This window comes from Phoxinus phoxinus (assembly GCF_949152265.1).
Source record: "Phoxinus phoxinus genome assembly, chromosome: 24".
Taxonomy (NCBI): Eukaryota; Metazoa; Chordata; class Actinopteri; order Cypriniformes; family Leuciscidae; genus Phoxinus; species Phoxinus phoxinus.
Window position 1 is genome coordinate 5,579,791 of NC_136899.1, and position 23,521 is coordinate 5,603,311.

The 23,521-nt window shown below is 35.1% G+C and overlaps 2 protein-coding genes across 11 annotated transcripts in view; one reads left to right on the forward strand and one right to left on the reverse strand.

The window, feature by feature from the left end:
* The first annotated feature begins 905 nt into the window (after positions 1–905).
* On the forward strand, positions 906–2,663 carry ppp1r17 (protein phosphatase 1 regulatory subunit 17). The gene is made up of 4 exons (XM_079601423.1): positions 906–1,140; positions 2,022–2,106; positions 2,300–2,422; positions 2,530–2,663. Exons 2-4 carry the CDS (start codon positions 2,037–2,039, stop codon positions 2,598–2,600), a joined length of 264 nt encoding a protein of 87 aa, XP_079457549.1. The 5' UTR covers positions 906–1,140; positions 2,022–2,036; the 3' UTR covers positions 2,601–2,663.
* Positions 2,619–23,521, reverse strand: part of pde1ca (phosphodiesterase 1C, calmodulin-dependent a) — a 69,871-nt gene continuing 48,968 nt past the window's right edge. For 2 of the 10 annotated variants that reach the window (XM_079601411.1, XM_079601413.1), the window contains 12 exons: positions 21,137–21,253; positions 20,361–20,501; positions 19,299–19,399; positions 19,086–19,214; positions 17,950–18,051; positions 17,667–17,787; positions 15,395–15,476; positions 15,191–15,314; positions 13,849–14,021; positions 12,198–12,545; positions 9,174–9,230; positions 3,602–4,405 (listed from right to left, as the gene is read on the reverse strand). In XM_079601411.1, coding sequence (XP_079457537.1) covers positions 4,242–4,405; positions 9,174–9,230; positions 12,198–12,545; positions 13,849–14,021; positions 15,191–15,314; positions 15,395–15,476; positions 17,667–17,787; positions 17,950–18,051; positions 19,086–19,214; positions 19,299–19,399; positions 20,361–20,501; positions 21,137–21,253 — 1,659 coding nt within the window. In that variant the 3' untranslated portion in view covers positions 3,602–4,241. Of the gene's footprint in view, positions 2,731–3,601; positions 4,406–4,516; positions 7,671–7,765; positions 7,823–9,173; positions 9,231–12,197; positions 12,546–13,848; positions 14,022–15,190; positions 15,315–15,394; positions 15,477–17,666; positions 17,788–17,949; positions 18,052–19,085; positions 19,215–19,298; positions 19,400–20,360; positions 20,502–21,136; positions 21,254–23,521 lie in introns of those variants that run through there. The other 8 variants (XM_079601415.1, XM_079601412.1, XM_079601414.1 and 5 more) reach the window with 6 other exon arrangements.

Sequence of the window (23,521 nt, forward strand, 5' to 3'; positions counted from 1 at the left end):
GTAACAGTTACTTAAAGTTAAACTTATAAACTGGCAACTAACCAATACCATTTCAAGGCCGTTACAGTAGGTTTGGCATTCATAGAATTCACAATTGTCTAAATACTGTGGCCTAACAAATCACACATTAGTCATAACAGTCGTCTTATCAAAACATGTAAAAATAAAAAAAGTTTTTGCTTACAAACTTACTATTCACTGTTCTGCCCTACAACAGATCTAAATTAAACTGGCTTGAACAGTTAGCTACTATACGAAACTTAAGCCTACCTGTTTGTAACATTGTCAAAAACGCGTCGTTGTTAAGCTACTACTTCAAATATGTCAGAAATATAAAAAAAATCCTTCAAAATCGTTGTAGCCTACACCGTGGACTAGGTATTTTGTCAAATAAAATTTCAGAATTCAAACATTTCGTGAGAATGAGCCATAACGGCTCTTTCATCGCTTAGGGATCATGTGTAAAGTGCCACACGGTGTCCTTATTTAGTTAGACCAGGTTTTTACTTTTACATTCATGTTCTTGGCAGACGCTCCCTTGACTTACATTATGTGGCGTGAATGTCGTGTTTTTAAACTGGTGTATCCTGAGATAGAGAAGTGCATTAAAAATCAACAAAACCACTTCACACACTCTCCATACACACTCCACACGGGAGGAGGAAACACCATTCACATCAGAGGACAATAGAAAGACATCAAAGCCTGTCAGCAAACAATATGTCCACATTGTTTTCCATTATTATTCATTTTCTCTTGTTCACGCTCTCCATTGTGCTCGTAATGAGAGTGTGGATGCGTCGCAAATTGCAGAAATGGTTTATTGTTATCTTAAATATTATTATTTATGAAGTAGATTGATTTGATCAAAAGCAAATCGTTTAGTGGGAATCACTGTCTTAACACAATCCATCTTAACCAGCCTCACCTCCAACATGTTTAAATCACCACAGAAAGTGTTGAAGTAGTTTAGTTTTATTTACCTCGATGACGTGCGTTCGTGGAAGCCGGGATGACTGACACATGACAAGGGCCCCTGTCACCATGACAACAGGCTCTAATGAAGGCCCCTCCTCCTAAAGTACATAACCCCTGTCTCTGATCTGGCCTGCACTTGCTCCATCTCTCTGCTGCACCGAGGTAAGGCCCTCTCCCTTTCTTTTAATACACTTCTTTGGATTTTATTCTGAATCTACATACATTTCAAAATATTTTAGCAATACATTATATTATATTTAAATAAGTAAAATGTTTACAATGTTTATTCAGTGTGTTTAGACCATTCAAAGTGTATTTTACACTTACAGTATTGTATGTGTATATATATATGTGCAATACTTTTAAAATATACTTTATTATTTATATAATGTACAGCCCATACATATGTGTATACACATGCATTTTTTATGTGTTATGATTTAATTTTAGATGCACAAATCAAAATCAAATGAAGCAAATCCTACTTATTTTAATATACTTTAGATATTTTCATTATATGTTTTATATATATGAATGTGATGTTTTTTAATATTATTATTGAGTATACATTGCATTTGAATAAATGCAATATTAATATTTATCAGTGCTCAAAATGCCTTCAAATAAAAGTAGAAAATATATATTTTGTGTGTCCCAAAACCCGTTTTCCATTGCTGTCAATGCTATTTTTAATTGCTGATCGAGCCTCAAATGCAAATATTGCAGATTTATTTTGATCATCATGTATAGTTGGAGATCTGTTTCTTGTTCATTTAATGTGATGCATTGAAGTATCATGTTTTGAAATGACATTATTGCATTCATAACCCAAACACCAATAACATGATCATCATTTTGTGAAGCGAGAAGCTGCTTTTGTTGAATCAGTTTGCTAGCATTCTCAGGTCCAATAAATATGCCTTCCAGTAAATATGACAGAGCCTTTGTCATGTACATGAGTGTGTGTGTGTGTGTGTGTGTGTGTGTGTGTGTGTGTGTGTGTGTGTGTGTTGAACACGAGCTGTTATCTGATACCTGAACAGACTGCTGTGGGGAGCATGTCCACTGACTGTGTGAGGTCACTCTCAGACAAAGCCGAACACACACTCACCATGCACGAACATCTCTGTAAGTACCGCATTTGTGCATGTATATCTGCACGCACAATGTTTTTTTTAAGGAAAAGAAATACACAATGACATTGAAAGGGTTAAAATTGAGGTCAACAGAGTAACAAAGACGGTAACAGATGGCGACAGTCTGGCTGATACATACAAACCAGTGCTTGTTGTGAACCAGTTTGTGAAATGTTCTCCTGCAGATGGGAACGCTGACATGGACAATCAGAAGCACAGCTCCGAGGAACATCAGCAGGACAAGCTGGGACAGAAGAAACCCCGCAGGAAAGACACTCCCGTTCTCAACAGCCCTCCACTCATACCAGGCAAGACTTTGATTTCTCGCTGTCATCTTTTCACTGTCACCCTCACGCCCTCTCCATCCATCTCTCGCTGTCTCTTTGTCTCAGTTCCTCGCGTTTGTCTTTCGCAGGCGTGAGATTGATGAAGACAGAGGCTCGGATGATTCATCAGGAGGATGAGGAGAAGGAGATGAAGAAGTAGATTGAAGTTCTCACTGTTGTTCGTGTTGTTTTTGATCGTTGACTGAGCCTTCATTAAATGTAGGTTTTGCAGATATTTTTTGAGTTGTCATGTCGTCATTTCAGTGCTACTGTATGCTGTAGAAACACAACTTAGAGTGAAGGAAGCAACATCCATTTAATTACAACATTGCAGCATAAATATTGGAATAGTGTGAAATATTGGTCATCATTCATAGCAGAAACAATGTCCGTCTAAATTGACCAGCAGAACTAATACATTTATTCAGAAAGCGATGATCAATATATAGTATGTAACATGGTACATGTACAGGTGTGTTAGTATAAGATAATGTTTGTACAGCTGGTTACATTAACTAGGTAAATCTCAAGAAAGCTGTCAATAACGTGTTCAGGTCATATTTCACCTCGAAATCAAAAAGGAAAGTTGGGGGCTGGGAAAGAAATTATATTTAGCAATTAAGCAGCTTTTGCTCCCAAATTCTCATTATGGTAATACAAAGAAGGAAAAGTATTCATACATCATGTTAGTATTTGTTGTGCCTTTAATTAATGTTGATTTAAATAAATACAAAATATATAAAATAATTGTATCAATACTTTTTAATATATATATCTGTTTTTGCAGCTTTGACTTGCCATAAGTACTCCACCAGGGTTTAAAATAAATGATTGTATATATATATATATATATATATATATATATATATATATACACACACACACACACACACACACAAATATGTATATATATACATACATACACACACACACAGACATATACATAAATATATATATATACACACACAAAATAATTATTCACAGTACACACATATATTATGTAAACACTTTTATTTTGGATGTGATTAATCGTTGCCCAGCACCTGCTGTATAAATAAGTATATACACACACACACACACATTCATATACATAAATAAATAAATATATACAGTATATATATATATATATATATATATATAGGCTACTTATTTATACAGCAAGTGCTGGGCAACGATTAATCGCATCCAGAATAAAAGTTTGTTTACATCATATATGTGTACTGTGAATAATTATTTTGTATATATAAATACACACACATGCATGCATACATTTAAGAATTTTTTATTTATTTATATATAAAATATTTATAATTATATATCATATAAATGATGTATAAATATATATATACAGTATATACATGCAAATATTTCTTAAATATATACATGCATGTGTGTGTATTTATATATATACAAAATAATAATACACAGTTCACACAACACAAACTTTTTTGTAACATGTTGTGTAAACACAATTTTTTTTTTGGATGCGATTAATCGTTGCCCAGCGCTAAATATATTAAGTATAAATATATATTAAAAAGTGTTGATACAATTATTTAAAATATATATTTAAAGAACTTACAGTAAGAATCTTCGGGGAAACTGCTTAATTGTTTATAACAGTAATGTCACAATGCAAACAATCTTGTTGTATTGTCTTTATGCAAATTAGATTTTTTTTTGTTTTGATTTTGGGTTGAACTGAAATAACATCACTTAACTACAACATCACTGCAGAACAGACCTATTGCTGTGTGTAAAGCAGCCTGAAGTGTGTGCAGTGCTATCGGTGGGGTCAGGGTCACCTCCCCCGTCTCAGAGAGATGCTCTGGAGATGTCTGGCCTTGCTACGGGGGTCCGAGGGTTTGCTGTCCTCTTTCTGCGGGCGGGAGGGCAAGTAGGACTTGGCACAGTAACTGGGTTTTTTACTGTATCTGACCAGGTGGTATTTGCGGCGGGTCGTAGCTGCAAAAAACAGAGCAGAATCTTAACAAGGAGGCTGAGGTATTCGTTTCTGTACATTTAAAAACAAAGGTCCAATATACCAAAAAATAAAGACTCAAACTCATCATCTGAGCCCTTTGAGTAAAGATTTATTGTCACAAAAGTGCAATTAAGGAGCATTGAAACAAGCATGATCACATGACCACACCTGCCTAATGATATGATATTTTTCTTTTTGAAATAAAAAGTAATGAATGCATCAACAGACATTAGTGTAGAAAAAAAAATGAAGATAAAAAACAATCTCATGACAAATTATACTCTGGGAAGTAATAAAAAGGTAAACGAAACGTGTGTATATAAAAATGTCTAGGTGTATGTTTGACTGCAGTGATGCAGTGCACTAGATGGCCAACAGTGGCTGCACAGCACCATATGATTTATGTGCTGCTGATCAGAATATTATCTTATGAAAATGTTCTGTTTGAGTGACGGTGAAGTTACACTGCACGTGAGGATTTCAAACCAAAAAAAAATTAATAAAAAATAGCTTAGTTTTGACACAAACAGAGGTTTCCAGACAAACACATATGTACTCGACTAAGCTGAACACATGACAGTTAGGCTACTACAAAGCCGACGTAAACACTCATTAAGGCAGAATCTCATTGTGCCATATTTACTCATCAACTTCAATATTTTATAAATGTACAGCAGTTCACCTACATAATCTCACATTCTGAGCCTAAACAAGGTTAAAAAGGACTGATATGATATGTATCATAATCCATCTGTTACCGCCTTAGCATCATGATCACTACATGCTTGATTTCTGCATAAAGCAACATGTCACCAACTCTAAATAATAAAGGTTTCAAAAGAGGGGTTTACCATAGAACCATTTTTGGTTCCCCAAAGAACCTTTCAGTGAGCAGTTGGTAACACTTTATTTCGATAGTCCACTTTAGACATTGGATAAGTGACTTTGCAACTACATGTCAACTAGCAGTCATTATTAGTAGACTGTCTGCTTAATGTCAGCTAACACTTTATTTCGATGAACAGACATTCTACTGACTATAAGTAACTTTGCAAGTATATGTCAACTTATTCTATTAACCTGAACCCTAACCTAACAGTCTACTAATATTCTAATAAGAGTTAGTTAACATGTAGTTGCAAAGTTACTTCTAGTTAGTAGAAGTGTAACCAAACATTTTATTCTTAGAGTAAAGAAAATGTTCCATGGATGCCTCATGGAACCATCAATGACAATAAAGAACTGTTTTTATGAGTGTGGAAATTCAACAGAAGGGGAGGGGCATAAAAAAAAAGATATCATATATAATATTCATATTTTATAATGGCACAGTATCAACCAATCAAATGAGCTTTGCAAAGTTCAGCAGCACAGCTGTGAAGAGCAACACGCAGACTGAACTTGAGCTTTTCCAGTAAAACAAAATCTCTCAGATCTAAAGAAAACGTTGACACAGAAAAAAAGAAGGCCAAGATATGATTCATGACCCAGAACCAAGAACAACTAAACAGGAAGATGAACACGACACAAATGACAACAGAGAAAAACTCACAAGGATCAGGAATTAATAACAGATTTAAGGCAATAACGCTTCCTTCTTTCTAACCAATGACTCAATATAAGTATGCATTGAATGATGGCTTGCAGTGACCTCCAGTTAAATGACGAACAGACATTATAATCATCTTTGGTTGAGGCAACAGAGACATTTACACAGGATTTCGCTGCCTATTTATAACAGCCTATATTAAGAGGCCTTTACATTTTTTTTTTTTTTTTCGTTTTACATCATTTTTGTTTTCTACATTTGACCATTTATGTATGAAACTAATATACAGAAAGATTCACATGAACAGGTGTATTATACTGTGTGTGACACACTCTGAGAAGATGGCCGGCACAGACAGAGACGTAAATACCTCGCTAGGACAGTGAGCTAAAGACTAATATCAGCATGCAGCATCTAACACATCAAGATGCTCGTGCTCATACTTTATTCTATCTCTTCATTTACCAGATTTAAAAAAAAATCCCTTTTTATCTCTGTCGATTCTCAGATATTGGAGTAAGCATGAATAGTACACCCTTCAACAATTCATCTATATTGATCATACCAAATTTCCCTATAAACACTTCATAAATAATATAATATTTTATATACATCAAATACAAAAATAGAAGAGAATTCAAAACACAACCTAATGCCAAAATAAGTACATTTCGGAGACAAAAAAAAAAAAAAAATTGGCCCAATAGATTGGCTCAAATAAGAAAATCAGACAGAATTTATTTTTAAAAGGGCAGCTATTTTAATGCATATGGGGTTCAAAATTCTATAGAATTTGTTCAATTTAATGCAAAAAATATATATTTAAAAATGATAATGTACTAAGTATTAACAATTTGAATTTTTTTCCATGTAATTTCACAATATCCAGCTGATATAGATGTTGTGCAAATCACATACGACAACATCATTTGAATATTCTATCAAAATGACGCCGTATTGCGACAGAACTGATTATTTGTGTGAATAAGACGCAAAAATCTTCTATGATCAAAGTGACATTGGTAAATGATAATGGATCGTTAAACTAACGATCAAACCCCCACTCCTGAAGCATATGTACAGATGGAAACCGTACAGTATCAACGTCAAAACAGGACGACAGGAACATCAAATCCAACAGCTAACACAAACAATGATAAAAATAAGAGGTAAATGAACACTAGTTCTGCAGACATTCTTTGACCGCGACAGCTTTGGCCCGTTGAAGGTGACGTGAGCGACTGAAGTTCACTGTCTGTGCAGGTTTGCCAGATGTTGCGGCGTCCCCGGGGGAAGAACATCAGGATGGTTTCCACAGTCATCTTCATGTGTGACGAGTTTCTAAAACCCACCGCGCGTCTCTTTGTGTTAACAAAGTCTCAGTTCTCTGATGGCCTTGTGCATCTCTGAACCAAAAGCTGGCAAACATCCTTAAAGTCGGATGAGAACTTAAAAAAAAAAAAAAAAGAGTATGAAAAAACGAATACGAAGATTGTCCATCAGAGACAGAAAGATGTGATTTTAAGAAAGAAAAATTTCTCAAAAAGAAGAAAAAGAATAATAAAAAAGAACCACCAGGTGACAGCATAGCACAGGGTTGGGAGTCCTGCAGAAATGGAGCTGCTAGTTTGCATCAGGTGCAGATTCTGCCGGTGAAGACGAGGAGATCCCGCAGTTACTGTGCTCGTCTTCTGAGTCTGCAGAGGAGAGCAGATATTGGCCACATTTAGAGCTCTTGTTCCACAGCTCTCACTGATGTGTGACAGGGGAATGAGGTGATACGACAACTCACATGCCACGAGTTCAGATGGAGGGAATGAACTGGTTTCTCCTTATCTACCGTTTGCTGCTGGATTCATAAGGACTTTTAGGGATACTTCAATGAAAAATGTATTTTATCCAAACCCACATGATTTTCTTTCTTTAGTGGAACACAAAAGGAGTTATTTTGCCGAATGTCTTGGCTGTTCTTTCATACAATAAAAGTGGGACTAAAAGCACCAAAGAAAGCACGAAAAATAAATCTTGATTTGGTACAGTATGTTTGAAAGCACTCCAGAACAAGTATTTTTTGTCTTATTTTCCAGTTAAAAGTATATATAAAAGTCCTTGAATCAAAATACACCATCGTTCAAAATATTCTTTATAATAAATGTTTCTATTCAGCAAGGACGCATTAAACTGTTCAAAAGCGACAGTAAAGAAATGTATGTTACAAAAATGTCTATTTTTAAATAAACTGTATTTTGAACTTTCTATTCATCAGAGAATCCTGAAAAAATGGTATCATGTTTTCTACAAAAATATGAAGCAGCACAACTGTTTTCAACATTGATAATAATAATAATAAGTGTTTCTTGAGCATCAAATCATCATATCAGAATGATTTCTGAAGGATCATGTGACACAGAAGACTGGAGTAATGATGCTGAAAATTCAGCTTTGCATCACAGGAATAAATTACATTTTAAAACATATTCAAATAGAAAATACCTTTTTGGTCAACTAAATGCAGCGAAAGAAAGTCATAGAGGTTTGGAACAACACAAGCAGAGTAAATGGTTTCCCTTTTGAACGATTGCAAGAATGAGAAATGCAGAGGTGAAAGAAAATGTGTCAAACCAACATAATGTGGGGTTTTTTGATGAGAGGAAATGAACCTGAAGTGACTGTCCTGCAGATAGCGACTGAATCCCAATTGACATACTATCCGTTCTACCTCCGAAATCATAATCATGTTGAAAAAAGTATGCTAAAGGTGCCTGGATAGCAAACTACATTGGATTTTTAGAGGACTGAATTCCAGGATGTTTTTTGGACCAGTGTGACTCCCAGGATGATAGTTTCTCTGATGTGTTATGGGAGTGCAATTTTATGATGTTGTAGTCAGTGTAGTACACTGTGTCCTAACCAGTTGCAACACAATAAAAGCTCAATAAAAGCTCTTCCATAGTAATTTGAGTTTCTGTTCTAACCAAGAACAAGACGATCTGTGCGCCACTTAGTTTAGACTTCTGTCATAATGATCTGGATAGCTCCGCCCTCAGTGAAATCTCATTGGTCGAAACATCAGATATGTCCTCATTTGCTGTAATTTTGGTTTTCAGCGTGGACCTGGTTAGAACACAGTGTTCATTGTATAAATTAGGATTCAGCCACTATGTGATGCCAATAGCAGTTAAAGGAGATGATGGTGTTACCGTCTGATCTCTTGCTTTCACTGTCGTCACTGTCAGGTGAGTTCAGTTCCTCGTTTCCTGACATTCAGATAAGACACGAGTCACTAACCGAGTCCGCTTAGGGCATACAAACAGACAAACAAACAAACAAACAAAAGAAAAGACGAGCGCTTTTCTAACATAAGCACCCATTTTGCCAGCTACACTAACTATTTAACAGCATTATTTCTATTATTTTTGTTTGAATTTGTCAAGTGTGCCCTAAGTTGCCAAAAAAAACAGTTTTTTTATAGCTACAGTAAAAGATGAACATAAATGCATATACAGAATTCAGAATATTGTAGCACACAGTGCTTTCAAACCACAATACAAGCTACATTACAGAGTAACATACTAGTAAGTAGTATACACTAGTTAGTACACTAGTTTGAGGACATTAAAGGCCCCGATATACTTCAAGCGAAATCAAAGAATGAACTGGTGGAACATAATTCAGAATAAAATCAGGCCAAAACAAAGTTCATATCGGGAGTTTGTAAAAGCACACACTGGAGAGCTGCTTTATAGTAGAAAATAAAGTTGTAACTCTAATCAAAAGTAACACTGTCACTGTTTTTTATGTTTAATACGGTAAAGCTGCTGCTTTAAAGCAATCTATTGTGTAAAGTGCTATGTAAGTAACTGTGACTTGACTGGAGTGCTGAATTGCAGAGCTTGTGCAAACAGATTCACATCATGTGCAGTTTTTCCTCTAGGATTTTTTCCAGCTGTGGTGGCAGGCCCATTTCCCCAGGGGGAGGGGCGCCGCCCAGGAGTGATATTCCCATGGGCCACGCCCCCTTGCCCCAGGTGTTTAAACGTCCCCTAAGTATTATAATTAGGGATGGGTATCGATTCAGATGTTCCGATTCGATTTCAATTCGCAAGCCCTCAATTCGATTCAATTTCGATTCTCGATTCGGCTCAATGAATATTTTTGTGATTTAACACAAAACCTATATTTATAAAAAAGAACAGTGAACATAAGTTTACGAGTGGTTAATTAATAAAAAGAAATTAAGAGCCAGTATATTAAACTCTTATTATTTTAGGTACACTTGGGTACATTAAAACAGAACCCAACCATATATATCAAATGCATACAATGAATAGACAGGATTTTAATGCAAGATGAAAAATCGATTATTGAAAAAGTCAGAACAGTCTCATGCCTTGATCAAACAGGATCAGGTTATTTTATGTTTAAGAGAAAACAAACATAAAATCTCACTGCATTAGAGTAACATGAGGCTGCAAGCCTATGAAGTGTAGGAAAACTAATACTGGCTTTTGGGTGATATAAATAAATATGGCAAAAAAAAAAAATCGATTCATAGCCTTTGAGAATCAATATTGAGTTGACCACATTTTAAAAAACGATTAATCGAAAAATAGTTTTTCTAGTTATAATATGAAAGGTTCCAATTTACAGCGGCAAAGCGATTATGCGCATCCCGTGCGCCGAATGATGCACTTGAAGCAACTCGAAGTCACAGCGTGCAGCGCGTCGCATTGAAAAGTTAAAAACACAAAGCGAAAAGAGATATTTGATGCTTACTGTATTATATCTATGCAACAGTTTATTGAGCCTTTTCTTTTAACAGTTTTAAATTTCAGTTACAGACAGTGCGCATGAAGAACAATTCATAGTGCTCTCTACTCCAGTGCTGTAACGTTAATCTAACAGAACTAACGCAATAAACTCCAGTAAGATAAAGTCATTTTATGCAAACCATAGACCTTTATCTACAAATAAAGTATAATAATGTGAACATTGATCTTGGAGAGAGTCATCGTGGTGTTACTCGTAACCGAACGCGACGCGCTGTTTGAGTTCTGAATGGAGAATGACTGAGGAGAGATGAGTTTTCATTAACTTTAACTTAACGACTTAAATATTATTTTTTACCTCACATTATGCTCTCGAATGACTTTAGAAGTCTTGGAATATAGTGCACGAAAACTTTATGGAGCTTTACAATGTTTTTATGCCTTTAGTGGGGCTTAACAATAACACAATAGTATGCACAATATCGGACCTCACCTCACAGAGAAGCTGCAGCCGTGGCGGGAGGATTTTTGGTGTGGCGGCCCACCACGGCTGAATGAATGTAGCGGAAACACTGCATGTGCTTTCTTAACTGCTGTTTTCTCACTACTGTTTTCTTTTTTGTATGTGCTATTGAGATGAAAGCGTGCATACACCGCTGGTCACGTATTTTTAACTTCTTTTCACCTTTAAGCAAAGAATGAAAAAGAACTTTGCCTTGAGTATATCGGGCCCTAAACAGTAAACTACACATTACATGGCAGTCTATACACCATACTGCATATAAATTGTATTGTATACACTATAGAGCACACTACACAACATTGACCACTCTGTATAAAACACATTATGAGAATAAGAATTAGAGTGCGCTACAAGCATACTAGAAACTATTAAGAACACGTTATTTCCAACATGTAAAAGTTTGGATGGGACAGTGCTTGGTTACAACACAAACAATGACAATGGTAAGCTAGGAAAAAAGTGGTAAAGCAAGTACAGCTTATGATAGTGATAGACTGATATTTTGGCATTGAAATATTGTTTATCAGCATAGTACGATAACAGTTCTATTCCAAAATCTTTTTTTGCTTAAAACAATTTTGTAATTCATTTTGAGGATTTTTTTTTTATTAATTAAAATGTATTAGGAAATATACAATTAAATCATTAAAAAAAATAAATAAATGTACACATATAAATGTAAGAAAAAACCTAAATATTATATTGTATACTGTATATCTCTAGATATCGAAATTGGCTTTGGCCATTATCATAACCCATATCAGTCAACCACTAGTTTATATCATGTATAATGTAAATCTAAAATTATGTCACAGTACAGGTGTTTTGGTTAGGACACAAAAGGAACTTAATTTTGTTAAAAAAAATATGAACATATCATTGCAAATAACAGTATATAATTGTAAAGAATTGTCGTAAACTTTGACACTCACCGTTGAGCGCTCGCAGACTGTTGTCCGTGTCACTGCTGGTCTCGGGCTCTTTGGCATCAGACGCTGGTGTTTGAGCCCCATTCACCCCCCCTGGGTCTTTATTGCCCTCTTCCTCTCTGGGCTCCTTGTTATCAACTGTAGCTTTGCTTGAGTCTTCTCCATCTGTCTTTGCATCCTTCTCTTCTCTTGTGTCTTCCTTCAGTTTGTCTTGAGAATTCACACTCGAGTCCGTGTTGATTTTGTCTTCTGTTTTAGTATTAACATCTTTGCTGTCACTGCCGTGTGTTTCCGTGTCCGTTTTCTTTTCTTTCTCCTCGATCTCTTCCTGTTTAGCCTTCTCTTCTAGATCTAACACACACAAATGCAGTTCAGTATTACTGAATATGGGCAGCAGGATATGTCGTGGCTTCTGTTTTGAATACACTACTGTTCATGTTCAAATACTGACATATTCTTTTTCATGTCTTTATGTTTTATTTGATCAGAAATACAGACTGTACTATTGTGACATTATTATTAATTAAATGTCTATCTTAATATATTTTCAAATGTAATTCCTTTGATGGAATTTTCCAGTCTTCAGAGTCACATGACCCTTCAGAAATCATTCTAATATGCTGATTTGAACATTTCTTATTATTATCAATGTTGAAAACAGTTTTCCTGCTTCACATTTTTGTGGAAAACATGATAAAAAAAAATCTGGATTTTTTTTGATGAATAAAAACGTTAAAAGAACAGCATTTCTTTGAAATATATATCTATTTTTGTAACATTACAAATTTATTTACTGTAACTTTGATCAATTTAATGTGTCCATACAATAAAAAAAAAAAAAATGTACTGACCCCAAACTTTTGAATGGCAGCGTACATAAATTACAAAAAGGAAATAACAATACATTCAAAATGTTAAACTATATGATCCACTCCAGTGTATTCTTTGTATTGAGCCAAGAGTTCAGTCTGTGATGTATAGATCTTCTTTTGGTCAAATGCAATTCAAATGAACAGGTCAGAGTTTAACAATCTTTTCGAATCTCCTTGCATTTCTCCTTTCCTACATTTGAATAAGTATGACTAGAAATGAACGAAACAGGATGTATAATGTGACAGCAAGTTAATGCTAATGCCAGAAAACATTTTTTTTTACGATAAATTGTTCCTCTGAGATCTGTGGTCACGTCGTATGTCGCTCCACAGTCATAATTTAATATTACAACATATTTTATGTACGAAATATGTGCCAAATGGGGATCAAGAGTCATGCTAGGAAGATTTATGCTTGTTTTTTTGTTAAGCTTGAATCTTTTATTTATATTGAATTCATTTATATTTCTTAGACTAGATCATTACAAGATGAGTAGTGCTTGCCCTTGCATACTAAGGTATTGTGAATGATGAGTGGTTGCCCTTAGTCTCAATGATTTTCTGGTCTCTAGATATGGCTTGGATCCATCATCAAACTAGCTGCACAATTTGATGTATCATTTATGTATGTTAATATTTAGTGTTAGGGGTTTGTTTAAATCCCCAACCCTTAGTCTGAGCGCCAGTAGCAAGCAGCAATAATAATTTACATTGCAACATCTCGATTTATCTTGATGTGAAAGTGTTTTTCGGGGTGTGTGCGTACATGTGTGCGTTTCTACCTTTGGCGGCTTGTGATTTCCATTTTTCCCGGTTTTTATGCACTTCCTCGTTCCAGGTGACTTTGAAGGACTTAAATTCGACAGCGTTTATGGAGCAGTTATGGGAAGTGCCGCCCTCCGAACCAGTGCTTCTCACACTAGACCGCTTCCCATCCGACGGGATGTTATTCAGACTGCACAAACACACAGAGAAGTGGTTTATTTAGCTTATTTAGTAAATGTTTGTCTTTGGATTATATGAAAGTACATCACTTTTAAGTGTAATGTCATTGGTTGTTAAGCGGATGAAGGATACATTTTGACCAGTCGTTTTCATTTTTGATTTAGATCAGTTTGCTAATAACTCATTCAGATTGATTTGTGAACCTCTTTTAATCACTGACAAGAGCAGACTTAAAAGATTTTGTTTTCCCACAAAGTTTCAATTTACACAAGAGCAATATCTTGTTGATATAATGTTTTTGATCAGAGCAGATCTACAAAAATATAATTTCACTGTAGAAATTGACTTTGAAATTGGGAAACAGAGAAAACTAAATTATTTTCAGTCGACTTTTCTGACTTTTAAACTGAAGTACAGTAAGTAATTCCTGTGGTCCTCCACGTAAACAGTCCATTTCTGCTATCTTTGTTATGCGAAATTTCTGGCTTTACATGGTCATGAAAGTACTTTTGATATAATTTTGGATAGACAAAGCTAATATGTGACTATCAAACCAATCTCAATTCTTGTGTGTATTTTTTTTATTTTATCCCTGTGCAGTACCTCACCTTATAGACTTCTGTTAAGTTAATTACTGTACACATGACTTTTGCTTGTTTCTACAAACTGAAGGATGATTTTAAATAATTTTCATATATACACTAGTTTTCAAAAGTTTGGGGTTGGTAAGATTTTATAATGTTTTTGAAAGAAGTCTCATATGCTTAACCAAGCAATAATGAGAAATATTTTTACAATTTAAAATAACTGTTTTATTTTTGAATACATTTATCAAATATAATGTATTCCTGTGATGATAAAGCTGAATTTCAGCATCATTAGGAATAAGACCTTCAGAAATCATTGTGTCATGATGATTTGCTGCTTAATATTTCTGTGGAAACTAAGATACATTTTCCAAGATTATTTGATGACTAGAAAGCTCAAAATAACAATTTATTTGAAATTTGAAATGTTTTACATGTTAAAAATATAATGCTTCTTTGCAGAGGAAAAGTATTCCCTTGCTAAAAAAAAAAAAAAATACAGACCCCAAACTTTTGCATGTCAGTTTTTTAAATACGGAGCTTTAATAATTGAATAGTGCAGCGCTGTTGCGGCTCATCCGATTGTCCTCACCTGGAGCGCCTGAATCCAGCCAGGCCAGAAGAAGGTGAGGCCTCTTCGATCAGCGGAGTCACTATTTTATCAATCATGTCTGTCAGCACAGTGAAGGTGGGCTCCACAATGAAATCAATGAAACCTGTTAGAAAAGTGAAACACTGCATTATAATACAGGGCATACCATATCCTATTAATACACACACAAGCCTGATCCCTCACCGATCTGAGACTGGGCCACCATGGTAGATTTGCGGTCACATAAAGGAGAGAAAGAAAGTCCAAGCTCTGACTCCTTATCGCCCTGTAACACAAAATAGAAGAGCACAAGCACTAATTAGCATTTCTGATTATGAAAGCGGTTATTTAATAGATTTCTGGTAGCACTTTATTTGATTCCTGTTCCGCATGTACATACTATGTACTTACTATAGTTATTACAATAAGTGGGTAATAGAGTTCTGAAACTTACATATTGTTTACATAGTATATTGACATTTATTTAAAAAAAGATCAAGAAATTAGACTTCTCATGATATGACCCCTTTAGTACGTGACCAATCCAGACGAAATAAAGATTTTGGTTCATTGCAATTCAACTGGAATCCCTTGTGTTCAGCTCAGCTGCATTCTCATTATTCCTCTGAACCAGCCCATAACACTTCATTTGCAAATATCATAGATAATCCTGAGAAACGATAGCTGTAATTATCTTCGCTATGATTGTCTTTAGGCCAAATAATAAAGCTATGACCTCTACAGAAAATAGGCTCTTAACAAATTACGTTCCACAGGATGTTTTGCAAATCACACCTTTCACGGTCATCGCCAATTTCCTTGAGCAACGCTGAGCGATATTTCATCCTGACCCTGAAATTATAATAATAATTTCTGTGGGGGTGATTTACCTGCAATGAACTGATCAGTTATTAGCCTAAACGTCAATAAATCATAGATTCAATTTCACTCTTGTAGGAACACCAAGATGGGACCGGTGAGATATCAAATCAGACAATGGCAAGTTAATTGGTTTGGCACTATAGGAGAGATAATCACGTCTTAAAAAACACACTGTTAATATCAGAATTAGATCCGTTTTCATTTAGCAAGGAAACTGAACTCTACCGCATTATATATTCAATCAAACAAGAAAGAAAACGTACTTCTGAATGACTTTCTTCATCTTCATAGAGATGCAAAGAAAGCTGATGGAATGGAGTGAAGCGGCCGAGATTTAAATGTTGAGGTTAGAATGCGGGAAATGGATGTTTAGAGGAGATTAATGGGATTTTTACAGTGGCCGTTACAGGCTTGGAATGCTAAATAAGATTAAGACTCAATTTGAGATTAGATCAGAGTGCTGATGACCACAGAATGGGAATATGGACGATGAAATGACAGAGCGAGAGAGAGAGAGAGAGAGAGAGAGAGAGAGACTATAACTATAAAGATGTCTGCGGGACACTGCTCTCAGCTTCAGACAGCACGGCCACAGGCCATTCACGATGTATATTGCACACAAAAATAGCAAGAGCTTACTCAAAAGCTCAATCTCCAGTCTGATTGTGAACACAATTTCCGGGAGTCGGGGTGCACAGGGTTTTTATAGGCCCACTGGGAAACAAAGCTGTGTTTACAAGGTATTGGTCTGCTGCAATGATGAGCACTTTCTAGGAAGAACTAGGATGGATTTGCGGATTTGCGGCAAATGAAATTCAGATCAGAGACATTTAGAGTTTAGTTTGATGCACTTACTTTGTAGCTATAGTAAACAGGATATCCTTGAGGGTGACTGTAGATTTGAATATTTTGATTTGTTTACATACATTTACTGTAGTTTATGTATGAATTACTCAGCATTAATTCTTGTTAAATCAAAAAGAAAAGGAAGAAAACGTATTTTGCATTTGGATTTCTCCCCCACAGTAGTTGTAAGATAATTACGGGCATTTCGTCCTCAAATTCGAATTACGTTAATGCAATAAATAAATAAAATTCTCATCACACTGTTACAGTGATACAATTATCCTGTCTGGACACGTTTTTATTATTAAAATAAGCAAATAATACCATATGTATAAATACTTTACAGTTTAGTTAAATTAATTGTTAATATCTTAATTTTATATTTAATTGATTTAATATATTTTATCTATATATATGGTACCAACATTGGAGTGGAATAAATTATTATTAATTAATTAATTAATTAATGTACTTATTATTAATAATAATATTAATAAACTGTTAATAATTTACATTTAGGTTATTAAATTATTATTATTAATTAATATTATATCAGCATATTATATATATATATATATATATATATATATATATATATATAATTTTTTTTGTCAAAATATAATTTCTTTTTTCTTTGTTTTGATTTTGGGGTTCAATATGACCCAGAATAAGTTTGATAAGACGTATCTGCTTCTATAATTATAATATGAGACGTTACACTGAAATCCAAAGGTCTCGGGACACTGACCTGTCTGAAGAACTCCTCCAGCAGAGAGGTGGTCCAGCGGTGGTGCATGTTCCAGTTTTTGGCAGGGTGGCTGATGTCAGCGGTGTGCAGTAACAGGGATAAGGCCTTGGGTTTATCAATCCTGCAGAGGACAGAGATGTTCAGCCCCTCAGAGCTGTTATAAACACTCTGTCCAACCTCTCATTATGTGGATATGAATATCTGTAGATGCAGAAATGTTTTCGAATGAACAGTGTGTGATTATCGTCCTCCTCGTTACCCTGATGTGTGTGACCCAACTTACGCTTCTGGCTGCTGGAGGAAGTTCTTCATGGCTTTAATCTGCTGGAAGTGACAGGACATGTCGGTGGCCAGGACCATCTCGACCACCAGGGCCCTCAATTCTCTGAGTGAAAGAAAAGTTTTAAGTAATACTTTACAGCATGTTACATTCAGTAAAGAACTCTCGTCTTATCTAGAACCAGTTTTGCTGTACATGTTTTTTTAATTTGATGTACGGTAATCTTTTGATTATATATAAATAAATATATTTTGATTTGATATACATTGTACACTCAAAAATATTTGACATTAATCTGGCAGAGGACAGATCATATATTTAATTTCAGTCATAAAATAATTTTCATGTGCATTTACATTTACATTTTTTACATTTATTCATTGACGCTTTTATCCAAAGCGACTTACAATTGCTATATATCAGAGGTCGCACGCCTCTGGAGCAACTAGGGGTTAAGTGTCTTGCTCAGGGACACATTGGTGTCTCACAGTGGATTCGAACCCGGGTCTCTTACACCAAAGGCAAGTGTCTTATCCATTGCGCAATCACCACCCATTTACTGCATTTTATGTAATATAGGTTCTTCATGTAAGCATATTAGTTATTTATTAGCTATAGGTTCTATAACGCAGGGGTTTTCAAACTGGGGTCTCCCAGAGGGTCCCACGAAAAAGAGGAAAATAGTGTTAAAAATGTTTTCGTTCTGCTTTTACCACCCTGGTCAGAAATAATGAGATTAATCACTATTTTATTCTACTGACAGTCATAGTTTTATGCACTAAAAGTGCTCTACTAGTAAAAAAAATACATTGTCAACTTAATAAATACAAAAATATACATAAATACATATTTTATTATATTCATATATTAATGCACATTTAAAGTATATTTCAATATAAATATATTAAAATTTAAATATTTTATCATATTAATTGTACATATTTATCATGATATATTATTCATATGATACATTTTATATTTTATAAATGAAAATATATAGCAACCTTTATTGGATAAGGAATGGATCCATTGCAAGGGGATGATTTTATTTAGTGGTTTATTGCATCACAACGTTTGAAAACTCCTGCAATAAAAGCACCTGAACTCGAAAATAATTTGAGGTTTGCCACGTTTCTAACCTCCAGTCATCTTTCGACAAATTGTAGAGGATGTTCATTTCATCGTCTTCCTGCAGAAGGCGATATGCAGCGCTCACGTGGTGGTTTTCCTGTACGGCACGGTCATTGTATAGTATGGCTGTGTCGGATCTGTAAAATACAAGTTCTGGTCAAGGCCACTGATGTATTGGGTCTGCTGAACTGAATGATACTGGTGTTTACTTTCAATAATACCGGGTCTGTATGTGGAAGTTGTTGGTAGTGCCAGTGTGTTCGTAATCGTGCACAGCCGCGGCAAACAGCATAGCGAAGATCTCTAACTCAGTTAGCCAATTCTGGAGGAAGGGAAATAACAAGAAACAAGAAAATACCTTTACATTGTTGATTCACTAAAAAAGGACTGGCTCATTAGAGTAATTTGTTCATGAATGAAACTACACTGGCTGTGTTGTAAGAAATTGATTGGATTGTTGTTGTTTGCTATTGTACGATCTCATGTGAGTGACAGGTTGCCCCGCCGTCATTACAATTAAAATGTGTTGTAATGTTTGTTTTAAAGTGCAGACTTTGAGGATAACTCAATAGAAATACGTTTTTGTGCCTAGCGACCACCCTAACAACCACACACCAAAAACCACTCCAAAAACCTTTTGTGTTCAACTTTCTTCAGAAAATTAAAAAAACCCACGTTGTTATCAGACAGTTGAAAGCCTCATTCCGTATTCTTCAATAAATAATAATGTCATTCTGCTGAACTGAAGATAAGCATACCGGAAATTAAATTATATTAGTTCCTTATTCTTCTGCACATATATTCTTCTGTGCATAACATTATCTTATATTAGCACTAAATCACCAAAGAGCCAAAATAACAAAAAGAAATCATCAGTGGTGTAAATGCTAGGGGGCAAATAATTTGTCAGAACGCCAGTGTGATGTCCACACATCACGGAGAGGTTAATGAGCCCGCTGCGGGAGTGACAGGAGCGTGTTTTGAGGCGTCGAGGGAGATTAACTTCCTATCGATTGGTATATGAGCGGCATCATGAAGCGAGAACGGACCGTTCTGAGGGACCCAACCTCAATAAATACCTCAAGTGCAGTGTCAGGCTTAATAAAACATACTTCAACAGCTCAGTTCAGTAGAAATAATAATAATAAACAACCGAGGGGACTCGATGTACATGATTATTTTACCCAAGCACACATAAACATACACAAATCCCCGATGGCAGGACTGTTGATTAAATTCATACAGCATAGGAGATTTTTTTGGCGGTGCAATTCTGGACTTACAACCATGCCGGTCTTGAGCAGAAGGTAATGCACTGTCTGGGTGACGTCGGCGGCGTGGATTAGGTTATGGTATGGGTTTCTGTGTTTGCTGTAGCCCACCTCCAAGGCCTCCACAAAAGACACCAGAGCAGAAACAGGGATCTGAGGAGATGCAAAAAAAGGCCTTAAAATCGGCACGAAACAGAAGTTGCGATAGTCTATTCCTCTCTATTGTCCCGTATTTCTATGTGAAACTGCTTCTCAAACAAGAACAAATGTAGGGCGAGACTTGGTTTTGTCAATCAGGAATTGATTGGATTGTTGTGGTTTGCTATTGGTCGATCTCATGTGAGTGACAGGTTGCCCCGCCCTCGCGCTAGTCATCAGAGAAGAGAAGTGATGTCGTTGCAAGAGGAAGGGGAGGTATTGAGGGCACATGAATAAAAAAAATAATGATGTGCACGGATAAATCATTTATAATACTCCAAAAATTCATAACAAAATAAGAATTGTCAATTTTGATTTCATGGTGACTTTAAAATAACAATCCACAGTGTCAAATAGCCATTTGTAGATGATCATCTGGATTTTTGGTTCCTTTGCTATGAAATGTCATTATGACGGTTAAATTAAAATATGCTGTAAATGTGGTTTCAAATGTGATGGTAAATGATGGTAAATGTAAAAATTAACTCAGATCAACAATACAATTATATTACAAAGGAAACCACTCTGAGATAAAGCTTTTCTTGCACTTTTGGTCTTATAAAAGTTTTACAAAAGAGAGAGCATCTTACCTTAAAGCGATTGATCAAATCATATCTGGTCAGAAGTTCATAAAAAATAAATTTCAGTGAATGATCTGAACTGGCATCATTCAGTGTGAAGACGTCAAACGACCATGTGTCCACATGCTAGACCAACAACAAAACATACAGATCTGTCAGTGTATTAACATCCTTACCAAGTTACCATTATTATCATTTCAATACAAGCAACTTTCTGAGCATGAAATACACTATTGTTCAAAAACTCTTGAGGTCTGTAAGATTCAATCATGTTTTTAAAAAAAGTCTAGCTCAGAAGGCTGCATTTGGTTGATTAAAAAACAGTAATATTGTGAAATATTATTTCAATTTAAAATAACAATTTAAAATGTTTTTGAGTATATTTTAAAATGTAATTTATCCCTCTGTTGGCAAAGCTGAATTTGCAGCATCATTACTTCCTTCAGAAATCATTCTAATATGCCGATTTAGTGCTCAAGAAAAAGCATTTATTTGAAATAGAAATATTTGGTAACATTATTAAAGTCACGTTTGATCAATTTAATTACTAATTTCTGAATAAAAGTATCATGTTTCATTCAAGAAAAAAAAATCGTACTGACTCCAAACTTTTGAATGGTAGTGTATATAATCGTGGATAACTTTTAGTAACTTCCCATGAGGAAAGAAAAATCATAAATGAGATCTCTATGCATCTTCTGAGCTATGAAAAAGCAACTTCTAAGACTTCATTTTATGCTTCCTATAAACGTGATAAGATGTTCACAGTCCCGGAGTCTTACAAATTGCTGCTTTTGCATAATGTAGTAATACCAACCTCATTTCTTTTTTTTTATAACATATAAATTACTTTCACCTCCCTTATAAACAGGGTCTATGATGAATGATGCGTGATTCTATCATTCTATACTTCAATCCTGAGTCATGAAATGAACCAGTAATAATACAGGAGATTCGGTCCACATTATGGCCGCCTGTGGTTTATCCATTAAACTGCGTTCTCTCTCTCTCTCTCTCTCTCTCTCTCTCTCTCTCTCTCTCTCTCTCTCTCATATCCACTCTGAGTTTGACCCTCTGTTATTTCATCTCATCACTTTCAAAGAAAGTTCTATGTAGGTTTGATTAGTTGGTTGCAATGAACATTTGCAAAATGCTACATTAAATATTCACATCCTAAGATTGGAATATTTGTCCTGCACTCTGTCTCAGTCACGGCTCAGAGCTTTCCATAGCTTCGGGCTATGTGCGGCGATATATATGCAGATCTACTGACTGCTGTGAGATCAAGAGAGAGAGAGGCCAAAATCCTGCTGCGAAGCTACCAGGACATCCAGTACAAACCTGCAGCCTCATTTATAAAACACTCGTACAATCACATTTGATCTTAAAATCTATGTATTTGATTCTATTTTAAAAAGTGAGGCAAAACTGACACGAAAATGTTCTTATACAACCTTTTTCTGATGACTTAAAGTGATGTAAGTGAGTAATGCAAGATATTAAAAAAATATTATTTGTACAACATTCACTAGCATTCAAAAGTCTGCGGTCAGTGAGATTTTTATTTTTATTTTTTATAAAATATTTTGATCAAAAACAGACTTTTATAATATTACTAAATTTCAAAATTACTAAATATTTCTATTTCAAATCAATTATGTTAGCAATAAATTAGCATATCGATACCTACAATGATTCTACACATCTTTATAAATGAGGCCTGGACAAAGCAAGAGGTCTTGCAAGGATTAAAAACTCTATATAAAACGAAGCCTAATTAGTTTCAGCTTATTATCTCCATTTTCTATTAAGATTAGGTGGACGGAGCCAGCAAATTTCTGCTATTGTTTGACAAGAACATCTGTATTAGTATTCTGTTAATTAGTCACTTAGCAGACACTTTAAACATTTACAGTACTTGCAGATAAAGCAAATCCGACTTGCTTGAGGGCATAAGACTTATAGGGGACTGCAGGAGATCTCTATTCCATTTCTAAAGTTTGAACCTCTGCCCTTTGTGATACCAGCCTAGAGGCTTCCCCACTAGGACACCACATTATTCAGTTCATTTGGACTTTTATCTACACACCTCAGAAAAAGGTTCTGTGTCATGTTGCATGAGGAATTTCAATGGGTTCGTATGTTTACAAATGCTGGGTGTTCTAAAAATCTAGATGTTTATCCCTAGCTTTACATGCATCACAACAAACATTTTATTATTTCATTTAAGTGCCCCTATTATTTTCTTTTGAATGTTACACACATGTATGTATATCAAAGTGCATGACAAATAAAGTTATTGTATCCTAAAAGAAAGAATTGATTCTGAAATGCCAAACCGAGTCGTCAGCAAATCCACTCTCACTTCCATAACAAATCTACGTAGCTTTGCAA